We start from the raw sequence: 24,537 nt of genomic DNA, 5'->3' as shown, positions 1-24,537 counted from the left end.
CTACTGGGATTGCTTGGATGGTGCACCTTCATAAACTTTGACCTTTAACCTTTCATGATCAGTAGCCTCTATGACCATTCAGCTATTTGGATTGCCGGGATGGTGTGTCTACATGAAGCCTGACATTTAACCTCCAGTGACTAATCAATAACTCTAAAACCATGTTACCAATTGGATTAACCAGATGGGGTCCCTTCTGGGAACTTCAGCCTGTGTTACTTCCGACATCTGTACCGTTAACCAACAAACCTACAGCCTCTGAAACGGTTTAGCCAATTAGATCCCTCATGTCTACATGAGCATTGACCTTTAACCTGTGATGTCATCTCTGCGGTGCACCATTAACCAATACATGCACAGTCCCTGAAAGCATTCAGCCAGTTGACTTCCATGACTGGTTGAACGTCAACCCTTGACGCAACGTCGATAATTAACGGGGGGCATCTCAGTGGCATCGCTGTACCGTTAACCAGTGAGCGTACAGCCTTTTAAAGTATTCGGTCTATTCGATTCCTGGATTGGCAGGATGATATGACATCACTTGTCTTAAAGGGCCAGTTGTGATTGGGGAAGAGACACATCTCTGCACTCCTGCGGGTCTTAGAATGCCAGATCTGCTGACCAGAGCAACGTGCAGAAGCTTTCGTTCCTGTAACCCAAGAGGAGACGATCCATTGACGGGAATGTGGCCTGTGGCCTGTTCTCCCTTCTCCTTAGAAAGCAGTGAGATATTTGGGTGGGAAAAGCATCAGCAGGACTTTTGGATCTCTGGGGCTTTTGCTGCATTGACTAATCGGGGAGGCAACTAATCTCCTCACTTCTTGTTGTCAGGATTCTGTTTGATCTGAAATCTTTGAGAGAGAATAAATATGGCCCCTCACTGGTTGTTTTATGGTTCTAATAATTACCCCTTTCAAAGCAATCTGGATTTCCTAATTACTCTAAGATCAGACTCCAGCCCTGACTCCGTTACATTCCAAATTTACCCCATGTGTCCCCGACTCAGGTGGTGTCACTCTGAATTCAGTGAGGGCAGAACCTGGCACTGGCTCCATTGACATCAGTGGGGTCACTCTGGATTTAGCTCAGGGTCACTGAGATCAACATCCAGCCCTTTTTTTGTTTGTTTTTTTGTAAAGTCAACAAAACAGGCCTTTTCTTTCCTTGCATCCAGATGTTTTTTCTTGCTGCTGCTTCCTCTCCTTCATTCACAGACCCTGACCTCAGTCTCTCAGTCTGTTTGATTTTGTGTTTGATAAAGACACAGAAACTCATTCGCTCACAGCCCACTGTGTGGCTGTATATAACACCCAGCGGAAGCCATCAAGCTGGTCATGACATAGAAACATCTTTGCATTGGTCAGTTTTATTCTCTCAAGAAAGGCCACAGGAAAAAAATATAATCTCGGATTTAGAGTTGGCTGGAGAAAAGGATTTTTTTTTTTCCCCATGGAAAATTTCAACAAATATATTGTACACTCTCATTGATTATTTTCTGTGGAGAATTTCAATGTTGTGGCGAAATCTCAAAAACAAAACAGTTTTGATTCAAAGCAGGGCCGTGGAGGAGTTGTCATTCCAGGCCTCATTCGCTTTGGGCCAGAGTGTATCTTCTATGATGCATCACTGCTAGGGACTCCTATAACACTCTGCCCTCATCCAGAGAGGAGAACGTGATGCATCGTGGAAGATGTAGTTCTTCCAAGGAGCATGCCCCATAGAGAATGTGGTACCTGAATTACAACTCCCATGGGGCACCACTTTGCAGTTTTCTGTGGGCCAGGCTCCTGGGCTGAACTGTACCCCTCCTCTTGCTGAGAGGACTGACACCAATTCACACCAGCTGGGGATCTGGCCCCATCAACACCCCCAGAGGAGCGGCCGATTGACACCAGATGGGGGTCTGGCCCAAACCCTCACACATCTATCACTACGGTCATCTGTAAGTAACAGAAGCAAAAGGCTCAGCGCGTTGACTAAACACTAACCCTGGGAGATGCCTTCAAGGTTGTGTGATGAAGGGATCTCCTGCCGTTCCCTGTGTCTCCCTTTGCTTCACAGTCAGATCTGACTCTTCAGAGTCGCTGAGTCTGGATAGAGGCATATTCTGTGTGAGCTGGAGCCTTGAAAGTGATCTCGGCATAGTGCAGATCCTTGCTCGCGTTACCACCAGCTCTGCTGTGCCCCTGTTGAAGACACAAATCAAGTCACCCAGGCTCCATCTCCTGCTGCGTCTTTCCAGCCCCGTGAGTGCATTTAAGGGGCAAGTGGGTAAAAAGAAGACCCCTGGCTGTGTGTTGGGGGATCCGTGTGTGCTATTGTCCCAAGCACACACAGCCCCACGCCAGTGTGACTCAGCCCCCAGAGACCCTGCCAACTGGCTACAAGTCGGGATTGAGAGGCACCGGCAGACTGTGTGTGGAGAAGGGAGCCCAGAGCTGGAATAGCAGAGGGGCTGCGAGTTGAGATTCTTGCTGTCCACCTGTCTTTGTGCACAATGGTCTGTATGTACGTACATGTCTGCCTGTCCCCATGTGCACGTCTGTCTGTCTAGATCAGTGGTTCTCAACCTTTCCAGACTACTGTATCCCTTTCAGGGGTCTGATTTGTCTCGCATTCCCCAAGTTTCACCTTAAAAACTACTGGCTTACAAAATCAGACATCAAAATACAAAAGTGTCACAGCCGCACTGTTACTGGAAAATTGCTGAATTTCTCATTGTTACCATATAATTCTAAAAGAAATCAATTGAAATATAAATATTGTAGTTACACTCTACACTGAAATGTATGGAGCAGTGTAAACAATAAACTGGATGAAATTTTAAGATTGAACTGACTTTACTGGTATTTTTTATGTAGCCTGTTGTAAACCTATGCAAATATCTAGATGAATGGATGCACCCACTGAAGCCCTCGGTGCTGAAAACCACTGGTCTAGATGATAGATAATCTGGTACTTTTGCAGCTTCCGTTCTTGTAATATCTAACGGCTAAAGCACCCCAACCCTCTCCCGTGTTCCACTGGTTTCTACCACAGTCACACGGACCACGTGTCAACGCTGTCTTGAAACGGACAATGCCACCCAGTTAAACTCAGGCTCCATTTTAATGGTCTCACCTTTGCCGGCTGCTGCTGTTGGGTGTCTGGGGAGGCTGCTGGGGAGGAGAGAAGGAGGCCTGGGTTATTGTTGGAAGAGATGAATGGAGGTGTAGGAACTGAACAGAGGACTGGAGAATGTAGATCGGAGGCTCCCGTTCCCCCTTGCACCAGGAGGACGGAAGAGAAGTACATTTTGAACAGCGGAAGAACGGGCAGGTGGAGTGAGCATGGAAGGAGGAGTAAATACCTGTGCGTCTGCGCAGCAGGAGGGCGGTAACTAAGATGATGATGCTGACACCTGCCAGAGCAGTCGTGGCTCTGTAGATGGTGAGTTCTGTGCTGGTGTCCTGCTTCGATTCCTTTCTATCGTCTAAATAAAAGGAAGGAGGTTAATGTTTCCTGTGGCAAGAATCTCTCCTGGGAAGAGCCACAGGAAGCCAATTGTGGTGTATTTTGTTGTAGCACTGGATTCTGATCTCATTGGTACCGTACCGGTGTGAATGCAGAGTGACTCCGCTGATGCTAATGGAGTCAGGGCTGGATTCCGATGTCACTAGCCCAGGTGTGAATCCGGAGTGTCTCCATTGACACCAATGGAATCAGGGCTGGATTCTGATCTCAGAGCTCCCAAAGTGAATCTGGAGTAACTCCATTACAGTGAATGGAGTCCAGTCTGGATTCTGGTCTCCATTACCCAGTGTGAATCCAGAGCGACCCCACGGATGTTAGCGGAGTCAGGGCTGGATTCTGATCCCTCTGAGTCCAATGTAAATCTGGACTGACACCACTGATGCCAAAAGAATGAGGGCCGAATACTGATCTCAATGATTCTGGTGTGAATCCAAAGTGAGCCCACCAACACCAATGGAGTCAGTCCGGATTCTGATCTCAGTGAATCTGGAGTGACCCAGTGACATCTGTGGAGTTGCTCCCAAATGGAGGCGGGTCCGCTTCGGTTGGCGCAGTGTGTTAGTGGCCAACTGTCCTCGGGTCTGGGCTAATGGCCGGCAACCTCCATTCATACATGGGACCAACGGGAGAGAATCCCAAGTGACTGGTACAGCAGAGAGTGTGATGGGGCCGTGTGGGTCACGGGGCCGTTCTGGTCTCTCTTTGGGACTCTGGCTATGGGGCTCTGGGTGGATGATTTCTGGGCCTGTGTGTGCCTCTCTGTGTCTCTGGCTCGGGGGTTGTGTTTCCCTCACTCACTCCTGCATTAAACAACTAACTTCCTCTCCAACAAACACTGCAAGAAAACTCCCCCAGTCTCCACCGGCACCTATTACAAAGCCCTTCGCAGGTGCCAGCATGAGTCTGATCTTCCCGCAGTGAGTCAGCAGGGTCGGGTCATAACCTCACCTTTAGCAGGCCAAAGAGCTCCGAGCCAACCCGGGCCAATAGCGAGAGAAGAGAGAGAGAGAGACGTCTCTGGGCGCACTGTGGCTCTCGGGAGAAGTGGGGGTCTGGGTTTCTAACCACCGCTCTCACCCCAAGGTCCTGACAGGATGTGAGACAGGCCAGAGCTGCAGCCAGCAACAACTTGGCAGAAAAGCCGCCTCGAATTGGCCAGAAGATTGTATAATATAAACCTGACAACCCCCACAGCATGAGCATCGCTCAGATATTCCTGATCTCCACTCATCCTTGGAGCCAGCCCCATCTCCCATTCCCTGCTCCCAGAGCCAGCCCGTCCCTGACCTTGGGGCCCGACTGGCGCCAGTGCCTCCTATAGGGGATGGGTCCCGGATACCCCCCCTCCCCCCAACTCTTACCAGTCACACTCTGGTTTCTCCTCAACACTCTTAGATCTGTGCCTTCTCCCATCCCTGTCATCTCATTCTGGATTTCGATGCAGCACTGATAGAGGCCAGAGTCTCTCTTGTCCAGTTTACCCAGGGTCAGTGTCGCGTTCCCCTTACTGATCTCATCCAGCCTGGACACATGGAGCCGCCCCTGGTAGAAGGGGTGCTTAGCATCCAGCACCACGTCTTCTCCAGAGCCCCTGAACCAAAGCACCTTGGCTCTGCTGCCATTTCTATTCTGGAAGGTGCAGCTCAGGGTCACGTTCTCCCCGACTGTTGCGTTGAGGGACTTGGGCTCCTGAGAAACTCTTAGACCATCTAGGGAAGAGAGAGAACCCGCATCATACACTGGGCGGCACTATGTGGCAGGAGAGACCCGTCCTGGCCTTTAGAGAGAACAGCATCCGCTGTGTTCCTGTGTGTAGAGCTAAACCTTCACCTCTCGCTAGTTTAGTAGTAGTGTCTGTCTCTCTGTTCCCTGATTCTGCTTCATTCATCCATCCATCCTCCGACCTTAGATCCATCCATCCATTATCCATCCTGGCTCTATCCATCTGTAGACCCATCCAGCCATTCTCCAGTCTAGAGCCGTCCATCCAACCTTTCATTCCTAGACCCATGTCCCTCAATTCACATCTGCTCTCCATTTGTGTTCCTCGTTCCCTAAATCAACACTGATTTAGCTGTCTCCAGGGAAGATCTGCAATCCTACATGCTGGATAAATCCAGTGATGTGTTCACCTTATCAAGAACTATATCCCAGAATTGCGCAGGAAACTCACCCTGTTTCTGGCCGAATGCTCCCACATTTGGGTTTGACGCCCTCTTGCAACCAGCTGGAATTTCTGCAACAGCTTTATTTGAATGAAAAAACAGGAGTCAGTGGGTGAGGTTCTGTAGCTATGTGCAGGAGGTCAGAGTAGGGAATTGTGAAGGTACCTTTTGGCTTTAAAGTCCAGGAGAACAGTTTAGTCCATTTCTGATGTCCGCCACCTTGGCTAACGTGCTGCGGATTGAACTGGGGACCTCAACATCTAAAAGCACAAGTTGCTACAGCTTGAGCCAGAAGAGCTGGGGGCTGTAACAAGTTGTATTCTGGGTAGATCAGCACAGAGTGGGATCTCCTAACTCACACTCTTTGGTCCTGAGACATTCAGTAAGGAAATGAACGATCCAGTCTGCACAGAAGCCCTGGGCTGGCTAATCCCATATTAAATCCAGTCTAGTTTACCCTGCTCCACATTTTCTGTTTGCAGCGTGCTAAACATTTGTGTGGGGAGCGAGAGATTAGAGACATCTCGAGGAGAGAGGGAGGGATAGATACTGTGGGTGGAAGGATGGAGGGATAGATACTGTCGAGGGAAGAATGGATGGAGAGCTAACAGAAGGATGGATGGATAGAGGAAAGGCTGGGTGAATGGATAGATAACGGAAAGCTGGAGGGATAGTGCAGAAGAAGCATGGATGGATGGATTGGATGAGCTAGATGGGGATGTATGGGGGTGACTAGATATGTCTTTGGGATGGGAAGGGATGGACAGATTGACCTGGCGGAGTAGACAGACCGACCTCCAGGTTAGCTAGCCAAGATTTGCTGACATACCTGCTATCCAGGTAGGGATGAGGAGGACAAGGCAGAGGACGGGGCTCAGAGCCGGCAGCTGCTCCATTCTGCTCCACCCTGTCTGGGTGGCTCCGCAGAGCCCGCTCAGCTCAGCCTCAGCATCCTCCGGAACCGTCAGTCTACGAGGGCCGGTGGAAGCATTTGTGGTCAGCACCTCTGAGATGGTCCGGATGAGCGGGGGAGGAGAGTTAAGTGTGTGTCTGTGCTATTAAACGTAACAGGGACCTGTGTACGTATCTGTGAGCATGTGCGCCCCCTGCTGCCATGGATCAGCCTCGCTTCTCCATGTGTCCTGGACCCCAGACCGCCCACAGCTGTGGTGGATTCCCCTCTACTCAAAGCTGGGGTGGCCTGTGAATCAGGAGCAGGCCTCCCCATCTGCCCTGGGAGGCAGCACAGGGACAGCTGGCCTGTCTGTAAAGTAGGTGGATTTGGCCCTGTGTGTTTTACTAGCAGGGGAAGGTGGATGGAAGAGGGTGGAACAGGGCAGGATGGATGGATCGATCCGTCCTCAGTGCCTTTAGGCTGTCTGTCAGTAATTCATCTCGGCCATCTGTCTGCGGAGAAGGCCCTGTCTGCATCCACTCGTCCGTCCATCCATCCTTCACTCTGTCCATCTGTCTGTGGTAGGGCCCTCTACCTATCCAGCCAGCCAACCATTGCTCCATGCATCTGTACGTGGAGAAAGTCTTCCTTCCATCCGTCCACCCATGGCTCCATCCATTCCACCGCTCCATCCGTCTGTCTGTGGTTGGGCCCTATGTCCGTCCATCCATGGATCAGTCTGTAGCTAGAATCATAGAAGATTAGGGTTGGAAGAGACCTCAGGAAGTATCTAGTCCAACCCCCTGCTCAAAGCAGGAACAACCCCAACTAAGTCATCCCAGCCAGGGCTTTGTCAAGCCGGGCCTTAAAAACCTCTAAGGAAGGAGATTTCACCTCCTCCCTAGGGAACCCATTCCAATGCTTCACCACCCTCCTAGTGAAATAGTGTTTCCTAATGTCCAACCTAGACCTCCCCCACTGCAACTTGAGACCATTGCTCCTTGTTCTGTCATCTGCCACCCCCGAGAACAGCTGAGCTCCATCCTTTTTGGAACCCCCCTTCAGGTAATTGAAGGCTGCTATCAAATCCCCCTCACTCTTCTCTTCTGCAGACTAAACAATCCTCAGTTCCCTCAGCCTCTCCTCATAAGTCATGTGCTCCAGCCCCCTAATCATTTTCATTGCCCTTGGCTGGACTCTCTCCAATTTGTCCACATCCCTTCTGTGGTGAGGGGCCCAACACTGGACACAGTACTCCCGATGTGGCCTCACCAGGTAAGGCCCACCATCTATCCATCCATCTGTAATACACTCTCTATCTGGCTATAGCTCTCTGTCCTCCTCCCTGTAATTTGCTCGCTCTCTCTCTCCATCCCTCACAAACTGTTTTCCCTCTGCACTCCTGTCACCTCCAGGATCTCTGCCCTGACAATGGTCCTGCCTCTCACACCTAGCTCCCAGCTGCCCCTGGGACAGCTGATCTCCTCCAGCAGTCCCTGGAGCCAGCAGCTCCCTCTGGGATCCACTTGGGGATCATTTTGGGGCAGTGGGAGGGGGCTGGAACCCACGGAGTGATAAGGACACCATCACCACTGGGGTGCCCCATCCCTACGGCCAGCGGCTGCCTCAGAGAGGCCGAGGGCCCTGGGGATGCAGAAATGAACCTGTCCTGCTGCTGAACGCAACACCCCTGGTCAGATTCGCTTTCACACTCACCTGCCCACAGGCCCAGTGACCTCCTGGCTGCCTCGTGTCTGAGCAGGCGCCTCCCCCTCGCCAGCCACAAGAGTTTCCACTGCATGCCCAGGCTGCTCACTCCGGAGCAGCCGTTACTTGCTGTCCCTGGGTCTCGTCTGCTCGACAGTCCCAGTCTGTGACTCCTGGGGTGACTCCCAGCCCACGGAGAGCATGGGGCGGCTGCCAGCCCCTAGCATCATCTACTTCATTGTCTTCATCGTCCCCTCAATCGCAGCTGGTGAGATAAGCTCAGAGTTGTGGGGGGAATGGAGACAGAACCCAGGAGCACAGCCCCCCCCCTCGCTCTAACGCACTAGACCCCCACTCCCCTCCCATAGGGGTATGGAGAGATGGTCTTAGAATACACAGACAGCTGAGGGTGGCTAGCTGGATGGATGGAAAGGGAGCGAGATGGAGGGGGGTGTCTGGGGATGGATGGATAAGGAGAAAGGGAGGGGGCAGATGAGGATGGATGGATGGATAGAGAGAGAGGTGTATGAGGATAGATGGATAGATAGGAGAATACGTGCAGGGGTTGTACGGGGATGGACAGGTTTATTCTAGAGGACTGTCTGGCCTACCATCGTTAAGGTTTAGACCAGCTTCCTCTTTAAAGCTTGACTCTCCTAAGTGCTCTAAAGTCCGCACGGTTCCTTGCGTTGCCTTGAAATGCGGTGTGCTTCCCGGGGCTGCAGGCTCGGGCTCGTGGGTAGAGGGGTGTGGAGAGGAATGGATGGTGCAGGATAGCGGTGGATGCATGGATGGAGGGACAGAACTGAGCATGGATGGAGGGAAGGACAGATAACTGAGTACAGCAGGATGGACAAAACTGAGGGTGGATGGATGGAGCTGAAGACGGATGGAGCTGAGGGTGGATGGATAGGTGGAGGTGAGGTTGGACTGAGGATGCATGGGTGGATGAATGGAGATAGGACAGACATGGATGGATGGATGAGAGAGCTGGGGGTGAATGGATGGATGGACGGACAGGGCTGAGGGTGGATGGACAGACGAACAGATGGATCTGAGGATGGATGGATGGGGCAGGCGATAAACAAGTGGATGGATGGACAGATGGACAGAGCTCAGGACGGATGGATGCACAGAGCCGATGGTGGATGGATGGAAAGTGCTGAGGACAGACGGGTCTCGGGCTGGGTAGAGCAGTTGAGCGACAGATGACAGACAGACAGACTCTGCTGTGCGAAGGCCAGGGGGACAGACAGATGGATGCGGCCAGCGCCCCATGACAGCAGCGCAGTCCCTGCCATATGTCTGTCATGTAGCTTGTTCTGCTCCCTGCAGGTCTCGGGGTTCAGCAGCTGCCCCCCATGGCAAGGGTCCCAGCCAGGGGCAGCATCACCCTGAGCTGCACCTTCCACAGCCACAACCGGACCAGGACACAAGTCACCTGGGCCAGGGGCTCCTGGGAGGCCGTCGTGCTGGACCCCGCCCACCCCTTCTACCAGGGGCGGCTGGCCCAGAGCCAGCGGGACCAGCAGGGCCGGGCAGAGGCCACAGTGACCCTGTCGGAGCTGATGGAGAGGGACTCAGATCTCTACCACTGCTACATCACGTACCCGCAGGGCGAGCAGGCGAAGGGCACCGGGACCACCCTGACTGTGTTAGGCAGAGGTGACTTGTGGGGCTTGGGACACGGGGCCTTTCCCTCTAGGGGACATTGGCTCCGATCTGGGCCCAGGGTGGGGACTGGTTGGCTCAGTGGGGAGGAAAATGGGGAATTTTCCCTTTAGGGGCTGCCAGCCCATGAATCTCCTAACCCCTCATTTCTCTCGTCTAGAGTCCCAGGGGGATGTGAGCTCTGTTCCCGGAGCAGTCAACGCGGGGCTGTTGGGTGGTCGGGTCGTTCATTTGTGCATTGACTGCGCTAAGTTCTTTTATTTTTAATTCAAACGAAGCTGTTGCAGAAATTCCAGCCGGCTGCAAGAGAGCGCTGGTCCCAAATCTCAGAGCATCTGGCCAGAAACCGGGTGAGTTTGCCACGGAGTTCGGGGTAACAGCTCTTGTTGGGGTGAAGAAATAACTGGGTTTATCCAGTCTCCAGCATTGCAGCGCTTCTCTGGGGATAGAGAGAGCAGTGTGGACAGAGGGCGGGAGGGATAGAAAGGGAGGCTGGATGGCTGAATTGACAGACGTGGTGTGATGGGTTGGATCACAGAAAACCCTTTGGGAACTGCCAACTGATGTGCTGAGATACCCCTGAGCCTGTTTTCCCTGCCAGCCTGGGACTTCAGTGCCCTGCCTGGTTCGAACCAGACACACCAGCCTGCTGCAACCCAGACCCAGGTCTGAACAATGTCCCCCAGAAGCTGCAGGCTTGACTGAAAACAGCTTCAGAAGTGCTCCCGTCTCCAGCACCCAGACACCCAGCTCCCAATGGGGTCCAACCCCCAAATCAATCCGTTTTACCCAGTATAAAGCTTATGCAGGGTAAACTCATCAATTGTTCACCCTCTATAACCCTGACAGAGAGAGATGCACAGCTGTTTGCCCCCCCTCCCCCCGTCCCCGTATTAATACATACTCTGGGTTAATTAATAAGTAAAAAGGTGATTTTATTAAATACGGAAAGGAAGATTTAAATGGCTCCAAGTAATAACAGACAGAACAAAGTGAATTACCAAGCAAAACAAATTAAAAGATGCAAATCTAAGCCTAGTACCATAGGAAAGTGATCACAGATGAAATCTCACCCTCCGAGATGTTCCAGGAAGCTTCTTTTACAGACTAGCCTCCTTCTGGGCTGGGTCCAGCAGTCACTCCCACCCCTGTCGTTACTGCCCTTTGCTCCAGTTTCTTTCAGGTTTCCTTTGGGATGGAGAGACCATCTCTTGAGCCAGCCTGAAGACAAAATGGAGGGGTCGCCTAGGATTTATATAGTTCCTCTCTTGCGGGTGGACCAGGGCCCGGTTCAGGCACCAGTTTAGCAAACAGGTGCTTGGGGCGGCCACTCTGGAGTGGGGCAGCACGTCCAGCTATTCGGCGGCAATTCAGCAGAAGATCTCTCACTCCCGCTCGGAGCGACAGACCTCCCGCTGTATTGCCGCAGATTGCGATCGCGCTGAGGAGAGGTGGGTTGTTTTGTTTTGCTGCTTGGGGCAGCAAAACCCCTGGAGCCGGTCCTGTGTGGACACCTCTCCCTTCACCGTGTAGAAATCCAGCTACAAGATGGAGTTTTGGAGTCACATGGGCAAGTCACATGTCCATGCATGACTCAGGACTTTACAGGTGGCAGCCATTGTTCACGTGCTACCTTGAACGTCCCCAGGTAGACTTCTTATGTGGATTGGAGTCTTCCAAGTTTCCATTGTCCGTTAAGAGTTTCTTAATTGGGCACTTAACTTGCAAATTCCTTTCTTAAGAAGCTGCCCACATTCCTTCTGAGGCTACTTAAAATCAGACATCATAGCCAATATTCATAACTTCAAATAAAAAAATGACACGTATACAAACAGGATAAATAGATTCAGTGAATCATAACCTTTGCAGAGATAGTTACATGGCATATGTAGCATAAAACATACTCCAGTTATGTCAGAGAGACATTCATAAACATATTCCCATGAAGCATTATGGGGTGCAAGGTCACAGGTGGATCTAGACAGAAAGGGTGGCTAGGTAGCTGGATGGATGGATGGCTCCAGGACTGGAGAATGGATGGACCTAGGGTCAGAGGATGGGTGGATGAACCAAGTAGAATAAGGGAACAGAGAGACAGACACTGCTACTAAGCTAGCGAGAGGTGAAAGTTTAGCTCTGCACACAGGAACCCAGCGGCTGATGCTCTCTCTAAGGGCCAGGACGGATCTCTCCTGCCGCATGGTGCTGCCCGGTGTATGATGCGGGTTCTCCCTCTTCCCTAGCTGGTCTGAGAATTTCTCAGGAGCCCAGGTCCCTCCGCGCCACAGCTGGGGAGAACGTGACCCTAAGCTGCACCTTCCAGAACAGAAACGGCAGCAGAGCCAAGATCATTTGGCTCAGGGGATCCGGAGAGGATTTGGAGCTGGATTCTAACCATCCCTTCTACCGCGGGCGGCTCCATGTGTCCAGGATGGATGAGCACAGACAGGGGAAGGCGACGCTGACCCTGGCTGAGCTGCAGGAGCGGGACTCTGGCCTCTATCAGTGCTGCATCGAACTCGACCGTGGGGAGACAGGGATGGGAGGAGGCACCGAGCTGAGAGTGATGGGGAGACACCAGAGTGCGACCGGTGAGAGTCGGGGGCAGGGAATGGGGCCTGTCCCCTCTAGGAGGTGTCATCCCAGGAATCTCCTAACCCCTCACTTCTCTTGTCTACGGAGTCTAGGGGGACGTGAGCTCTGTCGGGACTCGGGGCCCCTCTTTTACCGAGCCGTCATCTCCCTGGCGCTCGTCGTTCTCTTCTCCCTGGGAATCGTCCTCAGCCTGCGGCCTTGGAAAGGTACCGGCTCTGCCCGAGTTCGACCTTCACTTCCTGTCCCAAATCGTTACATGGCATCACTGTGTGGGCTGGTAACCAGCCAGTGCCCCACCCCAGAGCCAGCTATGTCTCAGCACTGTGCGAGTGATCCCCATGTAACCAGCCCCTGCCCGAGCCCAGAGCCAGCTGCTTCTCGGCACTGTGCGACGGATCCCCCTGTAACCAGCCCCTGCCCCATCCCAGAGCCAACTGCTTCTCACCACCAGGCAAGGGGTCCCTGTATAACCAGCCCATGCACCCCACCCTAGAGGGGCCGTGTCTCAGTGCTGAGTGAGGGGACCCTGTATAAACAGCCCCGACGTTCTAGCCCAGAAGTGGCTGCTTTTCATCCCTGGTGGAGTCAGTCTCTCTCTGATATTTATAGGGCTCCATCCCCGTAGCGGTTCCCCCCAGTGTGTTTGGTGACGCTCTCGTTCTGTTTCCCAGGCGTCCCCGTGGATCCTATGGTGGGTGCTGGCTCCAAGGTGCCCCCGGCACCAGGACAGGTGTCTCTGATTTAGCTGCTCAGGGGGCCGGTCACTGGCAGGATTTTCCCAGCTCTGGTTCAGAAGCTGTCAGACTTCGCTGGACTCTGAGCCACCGCCCGGGGCTTCTCTGCTCTCCTCTGCTTCTGTCTGTGGGTCTGGCCGGTACAGCTTGGGTATGAGAAGAACAGTAAAGAAAAGGAAATATTTCTCCAGAGTCATTCCTCAGGGGACGATATTTTTCCATTTAGAAATCAACATTGAAAACTGTAACAGAGTCAGCCACCAGAAAACCCGAATTCGAGAGAAAACCTACCTGGTTTGTACAGGACAAAACTGTCTGGAGCAGGCTTGATTGGTTAGAAGGAATTTGCCGCTTGAAAGAGAGACATGTTGCAAAAAATAAATATATTTCAATGTGTGGAAATAAAATCTGTTATGCAAAAATTCCTTTATTCAAAATCATGTTATTTCGCGTGGGAAATAAATGACAGAAGGAACATGGCCTAGGATGAGACACCGGTTGAGGACAGAACCCAGGAGTCCTGGAGAAATATTTCCTTTTCTTTACTATTCTTCTCATATCTGTATATCCACCTACCCACCCCTAGATCCATCTGAGTCTGTCCATCCGTCCACCTGCCCCACCCCTAGATCCATCTGAGTCTGTATATCCACCTACCCACCCCTAGATCCATCTGAGTCTGTCCATCCGTCCACCTGCCCCACCCCTAGATCCATCTGAGTCTGTATATCCACCTAGCCACCCCTAGATCCATCTGAGTCTGTCCATCCGTCCACCTACCCACCCCTAGATCCATCTGAGTCTGTCCATCCGTCCACCTGCCCCACCCCTAGATCCATCTGAGTCTGTATATCCACCTACCTCACCCCTAGATCCATCTCTGTCCGTCCATCCGTCCACCTGCCCCACCCCTAGATCCATCTGAGTCTGTCCATCCGTCCACCTACCCACCCCTAGATCCATCTGAGTCTGTCCATCCGTCCACCTGCCCCACCCCTAGATCCATCTGAGTCTGTATATCCACCTACCTCACCCCTAGATCCATCTCTGTCTGTCCATCCGTCCACCTACCCAGGGCCGGCTGCTGGCACCAGCACAGGAAGCGGGCGTTTGGGGCGGCAAGGGAAAGGGGCAGCACGTCTGGGTCTTCAGTGGCAATTCAGCGGTGTGTCCCTCAGTCCCTCAAAGGGAAGGACCCGCTGCCGAATTGCCGCCAAAGAATGAAGCAGCGCGGTAGAGCTGCCACCAAAATGCCACTGATTGCAACACTGCTCCCTCTCCCCGCCCGACCTCCCAAATGGCACCCCTGTTGAGCGCCCCCAGGGCTGCTGGTGTGATCCTTGTTCAGAGATCTCTAGGGCCAGACCCCAAGTGGTGTCAGTTGTCTGTGGCTCCTCTGGCTTCAATGGAGCGGATTGCCAGAAGCCACTTGACAGCAGCTCGGATCCGGCCCTGAGGCTTTGACAGAATAAATCTCTGTGAACTGGTCTCGGGGCAGGGTTTGAGCTGCTCTCGGGGTGAGGAGAGTTACGTTTTCTGAAGGAACCCTAGAAAATCAAACTAGAATTGGCCCTTTATAGGGCCGCCGGGGGGGGGGCCAAGTGCGGCAATTTGCCCCAGGCCCCGGGCCCTGCAGAGGCCCCCATGAGAATATAGCATTCTATAGTATTGCAACTTTTTTTATGGAAGAGGCCCCCGAAATTGCTTTGCTCCAGGTCCCCCGAATCCTCTGGGCAGCCCTGGCCTTTTATGCTCACCAGAGGGTGACACCCACGTGCTTAGCACTGCACGTACACGGGGAGGCGAGTGGGGTCTTGTGGGTACAGAGCAGGGGGCTCTGGGAGTGGAGCCAGGACTCCTGGGTTCTCTCCCCAGCTCTGGGAGAGGAGTGGGGTCTAGCGATTAGAGCGCCCCTGAGCCAGCCCACCCCCATCACTGCCTGGATGATGCTGGGGGCAGCTCCCCCCTCTCAGAGCGACCAGCCCAGGGTCTCTGCAGCGTCAGGTGTGGGTCCCCCCTGCCCCTGGCTGGAGAGATTTCTTTGCACCCATGAGGGCTAGAAGCATTTTTGGGCTCTGCAAGCTGAGCACTTGGAGATCGACTCCAGCTCGTGGACGGAAACCGTGGTCAGTTATTTGTGCGTCACACACGGCCCTGACTCCAACACTTCTGTAGCTGGCTGTAAATCACCCTCCGCCCCATCTGCAGCTGCCTTTGCACAAGCTGCGGCCTCGCACAATGCTGAATTTCCTGTTTCTCACCACGACACCCAGGAGCTCAAGTGCAGACAGAGCCCGGGCCACTCGGCACGCTCCGGCCTGCCACAGAAACTGCAGCGAGTACCACAGTAGCAAACAGAGCCCCACCCCCACCCCACGAAACCGGGGTGCTGCACAGACCCCTCTGACCAACATCAGCGACCCTGTTACGCCAGGTGCTGCACAGACTCTCCCAACCAAAATCTGGGCCCCTTTCCTGTCGGGCTCTGCACAGACCTGAACTGAATAATGACAAACGGTTCTGGACTCCCAAATCTAGGAGAGGAGTGGGGTGGAGAAGGTCAGAGCAGGGGGCCTGGAAGCCTGGGTTCTCTCCCTGGCTCTGGGAGGGGAGTCGGGACTGGTGGGCAGAGCAGGGGGGGCTGGGAGCCAGGGAGAGAAGCAGGCTAGAGATAACGAGCTTAGTTCAATCATGGAGGATGAGGCCCTCTTCTAGCAGTTGAGGTGTGGACACCAAGGGAGAAGAAACTGTTTCTGTAGTTGGCAAGCCATTCAGTCTTTGTTTAATCCTGAGCTGATGGTGTCAAATTTGCAGATGAACTGAAGCTCAGCAGTTTCTCTTTGAAGTCTGGTCCTGAAGTTTTTTTGCTGCAGGATGGCCACCTTAAGGTCTGCTATAGTGTGGCCAGGGAGGTTGAAGTGCTCCCCTACAGGTTTTTGTATATTGCCATTCCTAATGTCTGATTTGAGTCCATTTAGCCTTTTCTGTAGGGACTGTCCGGTTTGGCCGATGTACATAGCAGAGGGGCATTGCTCCCTTGGTTTTCACACCTCAACTGCTAGAACGGGGCCTCATCCTCCCTGATTGAACTAACCTCGCACACGAAAGCTCATGCTCCGAAACGTGTTAGTCTATAAGGTGCCACAGGAGACCCTGCTGCTGTCACAGAGCCAGACTAACACGGCTCCCCCTCTGCTAATTATGAATATGTTAATTAACCCTTAATTCCTAGGTGTAGTGCGACTATAGCTCGTGGTTAGGGTGAGATAAACAGTGTTAGTTACCGAAGTGAAATTCGGGTAACACCGCATCGTTATGGGCAGTTAATACATTTTTTTAATTTTTTTTGTTAATCTTCTCACTGAAACGGGGTAAAAAAGACGTCACAGGGCGGGGTTTGCGTGGAACGGCATGCTGGGAAATATGCAAATTGGTTAAACAGCCCCAGCGACACGTCCAGGCGCCTCGCGCTGCCGGGCAGCGGCCGTTAGGGGGCGTGAGAGGGGTGGTTGGGGGCCGGTTACGTACGCATGCGCCGTGCTAACAGCTAGGTCGGGACACGGAGGTGTGCGCATGCGCCTGGTTTCAGTTTCGGTTCCGTCCCCAGTCGCTGGCACGTGCGCCCACCTGTGCCGGGTCACTGCGTTCCAGCGCGCATGCGTCTAGCCCGACCCTCTCACCGGGAATATTCCTGCGTGCGCATGCGTACAACCTGTTCCTCCCCCTCCCTTTACTGCACTCCATGCGCATGGACAGCCGCCACTCCCGGGGCGCTTAATACGCATGCGCGCTGGTCGCTAGTCGTTGCCCACAGTAACTAGCCCGCAGGAGGAGGGGTCCGAGCCTCCTTCCCTACTGAGCGCGCGCGCCTCAATCCGGCGCCGCTTCCCGGCCCCTATTGCGCATGTCCGGAGCAGAACCCCGCGGCTGCGCGCTGCTCTCCGCCCGGCGCCGCCCCCCGCCACGCGCCACTGCCGCGGCGGCGTCCAATGCGCGTGCGCCTCCTAACGGCCCCAGGGTCCGAGCCCCGCCCCTCTGGGTCCCTACCTCCAGGGACCTAGCCCCGCCCCTCAGACCCCCTCCCCCCAGGGACCTAGCCCCGCCCCTCAGACCCCCTCCCCCCAGGGACCTAGCCCCGCCCACCAGACCCCCTCCCCCCAGGGACCTAGCCCCGCCCCCAGACCCCCTCCTCCCCCCAGGGACCTAGCCCCACCCCCAGACCCCTCCCCCCAGGGACCTAGCCCCGCCCCCAGACCCCCTCCTCCCCCCAGGGACCTAGCCCCGCCCCCAGATCCCCTCCCCCCAGGGACCTAGCCCCACCCTCAGACCCCCCCTCCCCCCAGGGACCTAGCCCCGCCCTCAGACCCCCCTCCCCCCAGGGACCTAGCCCTGCCCCCAGACCCCCTCCTCCCCCCAGGGACCTAGCCCTGCCCTCTGACCCCCCTCCCCCCAGGGACCTAGCCCCGGCCCTCAGAATCCCCTCCCCCAGGGACCTAGCCCCGGCCCTCAGAATCCCCTCCCCCAGGGACCTAGCCCCGGCCCTCAGACCCCCTCCCCCCGGGACCTAGCCCCGCCCCCCATACCCCCTCCCCCCAGTGACCTAGCCCCGCCCCTCAGACACCCCTCCCCCCAGGGACCTAGCCCCGCCCTCAGACCCCCTCCCCCCAGTGACCTAGCCCCGCCCCCCAGACGTCCTCCCCCCAGGGACCGAGCCCCGCCCCTCAGACCCCCTCCCCCCAGGGACCTAGCCCCGCCCCCCAGACCCCCTCCCCCCAGGGACCTAGCCCTGCCCCTCTGAGTCCCTACCCCCACCCCGAGACACTTAACCCCGCCCCCTAGGGCCTCCTGCCCCGCAGGGACCCAAACCAACCCGACAGACCCCCCCCTCCCCCCAGGGACCTAGCCCCACCTCTCAGGTCCCTTCCTCCCCCCAGGCACCTAGCCCCTCCCCTCAGCCCCCTGCCCCCCAGGCACCTAGCCCCGCCCCTCAGACCTCCTCCCCCCAGGGACCTAGCCCTGCCCCTCAGGATCCCAGCCTCCCCCAAACACCTGCCCCCCCAATGGCCCAAACTTCACCCCACCCCCCAGGGCACCAGCCCCGCCCCCAGGGCCCTGTCCCCTGGTCCCCAAGGACGCCAGTGCCCCCCCGACGATCCCCACTCAGTGCCCTTCGTTTGCTAACGTTGTTCCCATCGAGTGGGGCGTGACCCAGAACCGGCTCTCCCCCGCTCAGCTTTAGTCTCTCCAGAAAGAGGCAGCAGGAAAAACTGGAATCTCCGATTCAGAGTTGGCCGAAGAAAAGGATTTTTTTCCCTCACTGAAAATTTCAGCGAATAGATTGTGCGCTCTCATCGGCTATTTCCTGTGGAGAATTTCAACGTTGGGGCGAAATCCCAAAAACTGAGCGGCTTTGATTCAAAGCCGGGCCGTGGAGGAGTTGTCACTCCAGGGCCTCGTTCTCCTTGGGGCAGAGTGTATCTTCTATGCTGCATCCCTGCTAGGGACTCCTATAACACCCTGCCCTCATCCAGAGAGGAGAACGTGCTGCATCGTGGGAGATGTAGCTCTTCCAAAGAGTATGCCCCATAAGGAATGTGATACCCGCCCATGGGGCACCGCTTTGAAGTTTGGATGCCTCCTTTTCTGTGGGCCAGGCTCCTGGGCTGAACTGTACCCCCCCTCTTGCTGAGAGGACTGACACCAATTCACACCAGCTGGGGATCTGGCCCCATCAACACCCCCGGAGGAGCGGCCGATTGACACCAGCTGGGGGTCTGGCCCAAAGCCTCACACATCTATCACTACGGTCATCTGTAAGGAACTGTCCAGAAGCAAAAGGCTTAGCCCCTTGACTGAGCACTAACCCTGGGAGATGCCTCCAAGGTTGTGTGATGAAGGGATCTCCTGCCGTTCCCTGCGTCTCCCTTTGTTTCACAGTCAGATCTTACTCTTCAGAGCCGCTGGGTCCGGACAGAGGTGTATTCTGTGTGAGCCGGAGCCTTGAAAGTGATCTCGGCGTAGTGCAGATCCTTGCTCATGTTACCACCAGCTCTGATGTGTCCCTGTTGAAGACACAAATCAAGTCACCCAGGCTCCATCTCCTGCTGCCGTCTTTCCAGCCCCGTGAGTGCATTTAAGGGGGAAGTGGGTAAAAAGAAGACCCCTGGCTGTGTGTTGGGGGATCCGTGTGTGCTATTGTCCCAAGCACACACAGCCCCACGCCAGTGTGACTCAGCCCCCAGAGGGACCCTCCCAACTGGCTACAAGTCGGGATTGAGAGGCACCGGCAGACTGTGTGCGGAGAATGGGCCCAGGGCTGGAATAGCAGAGGGGCTGCGAGTTGAGATTCAAGCTATCCACCTGTCTTTATGCACAATGGCCTATATATATGTACATGTCTGCCTGTCCCCATGTGCACGTCTGTCTGTCTAGATCAGTGGTTCTCAACCTTTCCAGACTACTGTATCCCTTTCAGGGGTCTGATTTGTCTCGCATTCCCCAAGTTTCACCTTAAAAACTACTGGCTTACAAAATGAGACATAAAAATACAAAAGTGTCACAACCGCACTGTTACTGGAAAATTGCTGAATTTCTCATTGTTACCTAGGGTGACCAGATATCCTGATTTTATAGGGATAGTCCCAATTTTTCACTCTTTTTCTTATATAGGCTCCTATTACCCCCTACCCCATCCCGATTTTTCACACTTGCTGTCTGGTCACCCTATTGTTACCATATAATTCTAAAAGAAATCAGTTGGAATATAAATATTGTAGCTACATTTCAGTGTAGAGTGTATAAGCCAGTATAAACAAGAAACTGTCTGTGTGAAATTTTAGTTTGTACTGACTTTGCTGGTGTTTTTCATGTAGCCTGTTGTAAACCTGTGCAAATATCTAGATGAATCAGTGCGCTCACTGAAGCCCTCGGTGCTGAAAACCACTGGTCTAGATGATAGATAATCTGGTACTCTTCTGCAGCTTCTGTTACTGTAATATTTAAGGGCTAAAGCACCCCTAACCCTCTCCCATATTCCATTGGTCAGGTTTCTACCACAGTCACACAGACCACGCGTCAGCAGTGCCTTGAAACTGACTCCACCACCCAGTTAAACTCAGGCTCCAATTTTAATGGTCTCACCTTTGCCGGCTGCTGCTGTTGGGTGTCTGGGGAGGAGAGAAGGAGGCCTGGGTTATTGTTGGAAGAGATGAATGGAGGTGTAGGAACTGAACAGAGGACTGGAGAATGTAGATCGGAGGCTCCCGTTCCCCCTTGCACCAGGAGGACGGAAGAGAAGTGCATTTTGAACAGCGGAAGAACGGGCAGGTGGAGTGAGCCTGGAAGGAGGAGTAAATACCTGTGCGGCTGCGCAGCAGGAGGGCGGTAACTAAGATGATGATGCTGACACCTGCCAGAGCAGTCGTGGCTCTGTAGATGGTGAGTTCTGTGCTGGTGTCCTGCTTCGATTCCTTTCTATCGTCTAAATAAAAGGAAGGAGGTTAATGTTTCCTGTGGCAAGAATCTCTCCTGGGAAGAGCCACAGGAAGCCATTTCTGGTGTATTTTGTTGTAGCACTGGATTCTGATCTCATTGGTACCATACCGGTGTGAATGCAGAGTGACTCCGCTGATGCTAATGGAGTCAGGCTGGATTCCGATGTCACTAGCCCTGGTGTGAATCCCGAGTGTCTCCATTGACACCAATGGAATCAGGGCTGGATTCTGATCTCAGAGCTCCCAAAGTGAATCTGGAATAACTCCATTGCAATGAATGGAATCCAGTCTGTATTCTGGCCTCTGTGATCCCAGTGTGACTCCAGAGTGACCCCACTGATGCCAAGGGAATCCGGGCCGTATACTGATCTCTGGTGTGAATCCAGAGTGAGCCCACTGACCCCAATGGAGTCAAGTATCGGGGGGTAGCCGTGTTAGTCTGTAGCCACAAAAACAATGAGCAGTCCAGTGCATCTGAAGAAGTGGGTTTTTTACCCTTGAATGCTTATGCCCAAATAAATCTGTTAGTCCTTAAGGTGCCACCGGACTCCTCGTTGTTTTTTTGACCCCAATGGAGTCAGTCCGGATTCTGATCTCAGTGACTCTGGAGTGACCCCAGTGATGTCTGTGGAGTTGCTCCCAAATAGAGGCCACAGAGGCGGGTCTGGTTAGGTTGGCGCAGTGTGTTAGTGGCCAGCTGCCCTACTGGGGTCTGGGCTAATGACCGGCAACCTCCATTCGTACATGGGGCTAGTGGGAGGGAATCCCAAGTGACCAGTACAGCAGAAAGCCTGGTGGGGCCATTTGGGTCACGGGGCTGTTCTGGTCTCTCTCTGGGTCTGTGGCTGCGTTTCTATGGGGCTGTGGGTGGCTGATTTCTGCACCTGTGTGTGCCTCTCTGTGTCTCTGGACCTGGGGTTGTGTGTGCCCCTCACTCACTCCTGCATTAAGCAACCAGCTTCCTCTCCAACAAACACTGCAACAAAACTCCCCCAGTCTCCACCGGCGCCTATTGCAAAGCCTTTCGCAGGTGCCAGCATGAGTCTGATCTTCCCGCAGTGAGTCAGCAGGGCCGGGTCATAACCTCACCTTTAGCAGGCCAAAGAGCTCCGAGCCAACCCGGGCCAATAACGAGAGAAGAGGGAGAGAGAGACGTCTCTGGGCTCACTGTGGCTCTTGGGAGAAGTGGGGGTCTGGGTTTCTAACCACCGCTCTCACCCCGAGGCGCTGACAGGATGTGAGACAGGCCAGAGCTGCAGCCAGCAATAACTCGGCAGAAAAGCCGCCTCGAATCAGTCAGGAGATTATTTAATTTAAACCTAACGACCCCCCACAGCATGAGCATCGGTCAGATATTCCTGTTCTCTACTCCAGATTGCAGCCAGCCCCATGTCCCAATCCCCGCTCCCTGAACCAGCCAGTCCCCCACCTTGGGGCCGGATTGGAGCCAATGCTCCCTAGAGGGGACAGGCCCCATGCCCCATTCCCCGCCCCCCTGAGTCAGCCAGTCCCCCAACCTCGGGCAGATCAGAGCTGGAGTCCCCTAGAGGGGAAAAGCCCCATGTCCCATTCCCCGCCCCCCTGAGCCAGCCAGTCCATGCCCTGGGGCCAGATTGGAGCCAATGTCCCCTAGAGGGAAATGCCCCGTGTCCCAAGCCCCCCAAGTCACCTCTGCCTATCCCAGTCAGGGTGGTCCCGGTGCCCTTCGCCTGCTCGCCCTGCGGGTACGTGATGTAGCAGTGGTAGAGATCTGAGTCCCTCTCCATCAGCTCCGACAGGGTCACCGTGGCCTCTGCCCGGCCCTGCTGGTCCCGCTGGCTCTGGGCCAGCCGCCCCTGGTAGAAGGGGTGGGCGGGGTCCAGCACGACGGCCTCCCGGGAGCCCCTGGCCCAGGTGACTTGTGTCCCGGTCCGGTTGCGGCTGTGGAAGGTGCAGCTCAGGGTGACGCTGCCCCCGGCTGGGATGCTCGCCATGGGGGGCAGCTGCTGAACCCCGAGACCTGCATGGAGAATGAGCTACATGACAGACATATGGCAGGGACTGCACTGCTGTCATGGGGCGCTGGCTGCATCCGTCTGTCCATCCCCCTGGCCTTCCCGTGGCAGAGTCGGTCTGTCTGTCATCTGTCGCTCGATTGCTCTACCCAGCCCGAGACCCGTCTGTCCTCAGCACTTTCCATCCATCCACCATCGGCTCTGTGCATCCATCCATCCTCAGCTCTGTCCATCTGTCCATCCATCCACTTGTTTATCGCCTGCCCCATCCATCCATCCTCAGATCCATCTGTTCCTCTGTCCATCCACCCTCAGCCCTGTCCATCCATCCATCCATTCACCCCCAGCTCTCTCATCCATCCACCCATCTGACCTTATCTCCATCCGTCCACCTGTCTGTCCTCAGCTCCACCTTGCCATCCATCCACCGTCTGGCTGTCTTCAGCTCCATCCATCCATCTCTCCCTCCATCCTTCCATCCTCAGCTCCGTCCAGCTGTCTTCAGCTCCATCCATCCACCCTCAGCTTTGTCCATCCTGCTGTACTCAGTTATTTTTCCCTCCCTCCATCCATGCTCAGGTCTGTCCATCTATCCGTGCATCCGCAGCTAACCTGGACCAGCCATTCCACTCCACACCCCACGAGCCCCAGCCTACAGCCCCGGGAAGCACACCGCATTTCAGGGCAATGCAAGGAACCGTGCGGACTTTAGAGCACTTAGGAGAGTCAAGTTTTAAAGAGGAAGCTGGTCTAAACCTAAATGATGGTAGGCCAGACAGTCCTCTAGAATAAACCTGTCCATCCCCTGCCCGTATTCCCCCATCTATCCATCCATCCTCATACACCTCTCTCTCTATCCATCCATCCACCCCAAACACCCCCTCCATCTCTCTAGTTATCCATCCATCCACATCCATCCCCTCCCTTTCTCCTTATCCATCCATCCCCAAACACCCCCCTCCATCTCGCTCCCTTTCCATCCATCCAGCTAGCCACCCTCAGCTGTCTGTGTATTCTGAGACCATCTCTCCATACCCCTATGGGAGGGGAGTGGGGGGTTAGTGGGTTAGGGCAGGGGGAGGGTGTCCAGGACTCCTGGGTTCTGTCTCTATTCCCCCCATAACTCTGAGCTTGTCTCACCAGCTGCTATCGAGCGGATGAGGAAGACGATGAAGCAGATATTACTAGGGTCCAGCGGCCGCCCCATGCTCTCCGTGGGCTGGGAGTCACCCCAGGAGTCACAGACTGGGACTGTCGAGCAGACGAGACCCAGGGACAGCAAGTAACGGCTGCTCCGGAGTGAGCAGCCCGGATGCGCGATGGAAATTCTTGTGGCTGGTGAGCGGGAGGCGCCTGCTCAAATACCAGGAGGTCACTGGGCCTGTGCGCAGGTGAGTGTGAAAGCGAAACTGACCAAGGGTGTTGCGTTCAGCAGCAGGATGGGTTCATTTCTGCATCTCCAGGGCCCTCGGCCTCGCTGATGCAGCCACTGGCCGTAGGGCTCAGAAGCCCTGGTGTGGATGATGTCTTTCTAGCTCCGTCAGTCCCAGACCCCTCTCACTGCCCCAAAATGATCCCCCAGTGGATCCCAGAGGGAGCTGCTGGCTCCAGGAACCACGGGAGGAGATCAGCTGTCCCAGGGGCAGCTGGGAGCTACATGTCGGTGACAGGATCATCGGGGAGTTTCCACTGTCAGGGCAGAGATCGGTGCTCGGGGGGAGCTGGAGGTGACGGGGGTGCAAAGGGAAAATGGGCTGTGCAGGATGAAGA

General features: G+C 54.7%; 2 protein-coding genes across 3 annotated transcripts; one reads left to right on the top strand and one right to left on the bottom strand.

The window, feature by feature from the left end:
* The first annotated feature begins 94 nt into the window (after nt 1-94).
* Nucleotides 95-13,679, top strand: LOC127032394 (junctional adhesion molecule A-like). Of its 2 annotated transcripts, none has more exons than XM_050919649.1 (6): nt 95-3,429; nt 9,616-9,945; nt 10,230-10,301; nt 12,195-12,542; nt 12,639-12,752; nt 13,218-13,678. In XM_050919649.1, the coding sequence occupies exons 2-6, from the start codon at nt 9,642-9,644 to the stop codon at nt 13,289-13,291; spliced, it is 912 nt and encodes a 303-aa protein (XP_050775606.1). In that variant the 5' UTR covers nt 95-3,429; nt 9,616-9,641; the 3' UTR covers nt 13,292-13,678. The 2 variants fall into 2 exon arrangements, with proteins under 2 accessions (XP_050775606.1, XP_050775605.1); XM_050919648.1 differs by lacking the exon at nt 95-3,429 and adding an exon at nt 5,754-8,548 and having other exon boundaries at nt 13,218-13,679.
* Nucleotides 2,076-23,974, bottom strand: LOC127033098 (uncharacterized). Its single transcript, XM_050920901.1, has 7 exons — nt 23,908-23,974; nt 22,443-22,772; nt 5,687-5,758; nt 4,875-5,222; nt 3,350-3,472; nt 3,121-3,158; nt 2,076-2,186 (listed from the first exon to the last, which is right to left on the bottom strand). Exons 1-7 carry the CDS (start codon nt 23,972-23,974, stop codon nt 2,076-2,078), a joined length of 1,089 nt encoding a protein of 362 aa, XP_050776858.1.
* Nucleotides 23,975-24,537: the final 563 nt, after the last annotated feature.

This window comes from Gopherus flavomarginatus, chromosome 12 (assembly GCF_025201925.1).
Source record: "Gopherus flavomarginatus isolate rGopFla2 chromosome 12, rGopFla2.mat.asm, whole genome shotgun sequence".
Lineage (NCBI taxonomy): Eukaryota > Metazoa > Chordata > Testudines > Testudinidae > Gopherus > Gopherus flavomarginatus.
The sequence above is the reverse complement of the archived record's forward strand: the minus strand, read 5'-3'. Positions and strand labels throughout refer to the sequence as shown.

Bases quoted from the DNA above. Each gene is read 5' to 3' on its own strand.
- LOC127032394 (XM_050919648.1), top strand. From the start codon at position 8,482: ATGGGGCGGCTGCCAGCCCCTAGCATCATCTACTTCATTGTCTTCATC. The intron at 8,549-9,615 runs GTGAGATAAGCT...TGCTCCCTGCAG, and splicing joins CGTCCCCTCAATCGCAGCTG to GTCTCGGGGTTCAGCAGCTG. The intron at 9,946-10,229 runs GTGACTTGTGGG...ATTCAAACGAAG, and splicing joins CCTGACTGTGTTAGGCAGAG to CTGTTGCAGAAATTCCAGCC.
- LOC127033098 (XM_050920901.1), bottom strand. From the start codon at position 23,974: ATGGGGCGGCCGCTGGACCCTAGTAATATCTGCTTCATCGTCTTCCTC. The intron at 5,759-22,442 runs GTGACTTGGGGG...ATTCAAATAAAG, and splicing joins CCTGACTGGGATAGGCAGAG to CTGTTGCAGAAATTCCAGCT. The intron at 2,187-3,120 runs GTGAGACCATTA...TGTCTTCAACAG, and splicing joins AACAGCAGCAGCCGGCAAAG to GGGCACAGCAGAGCTGGTGG.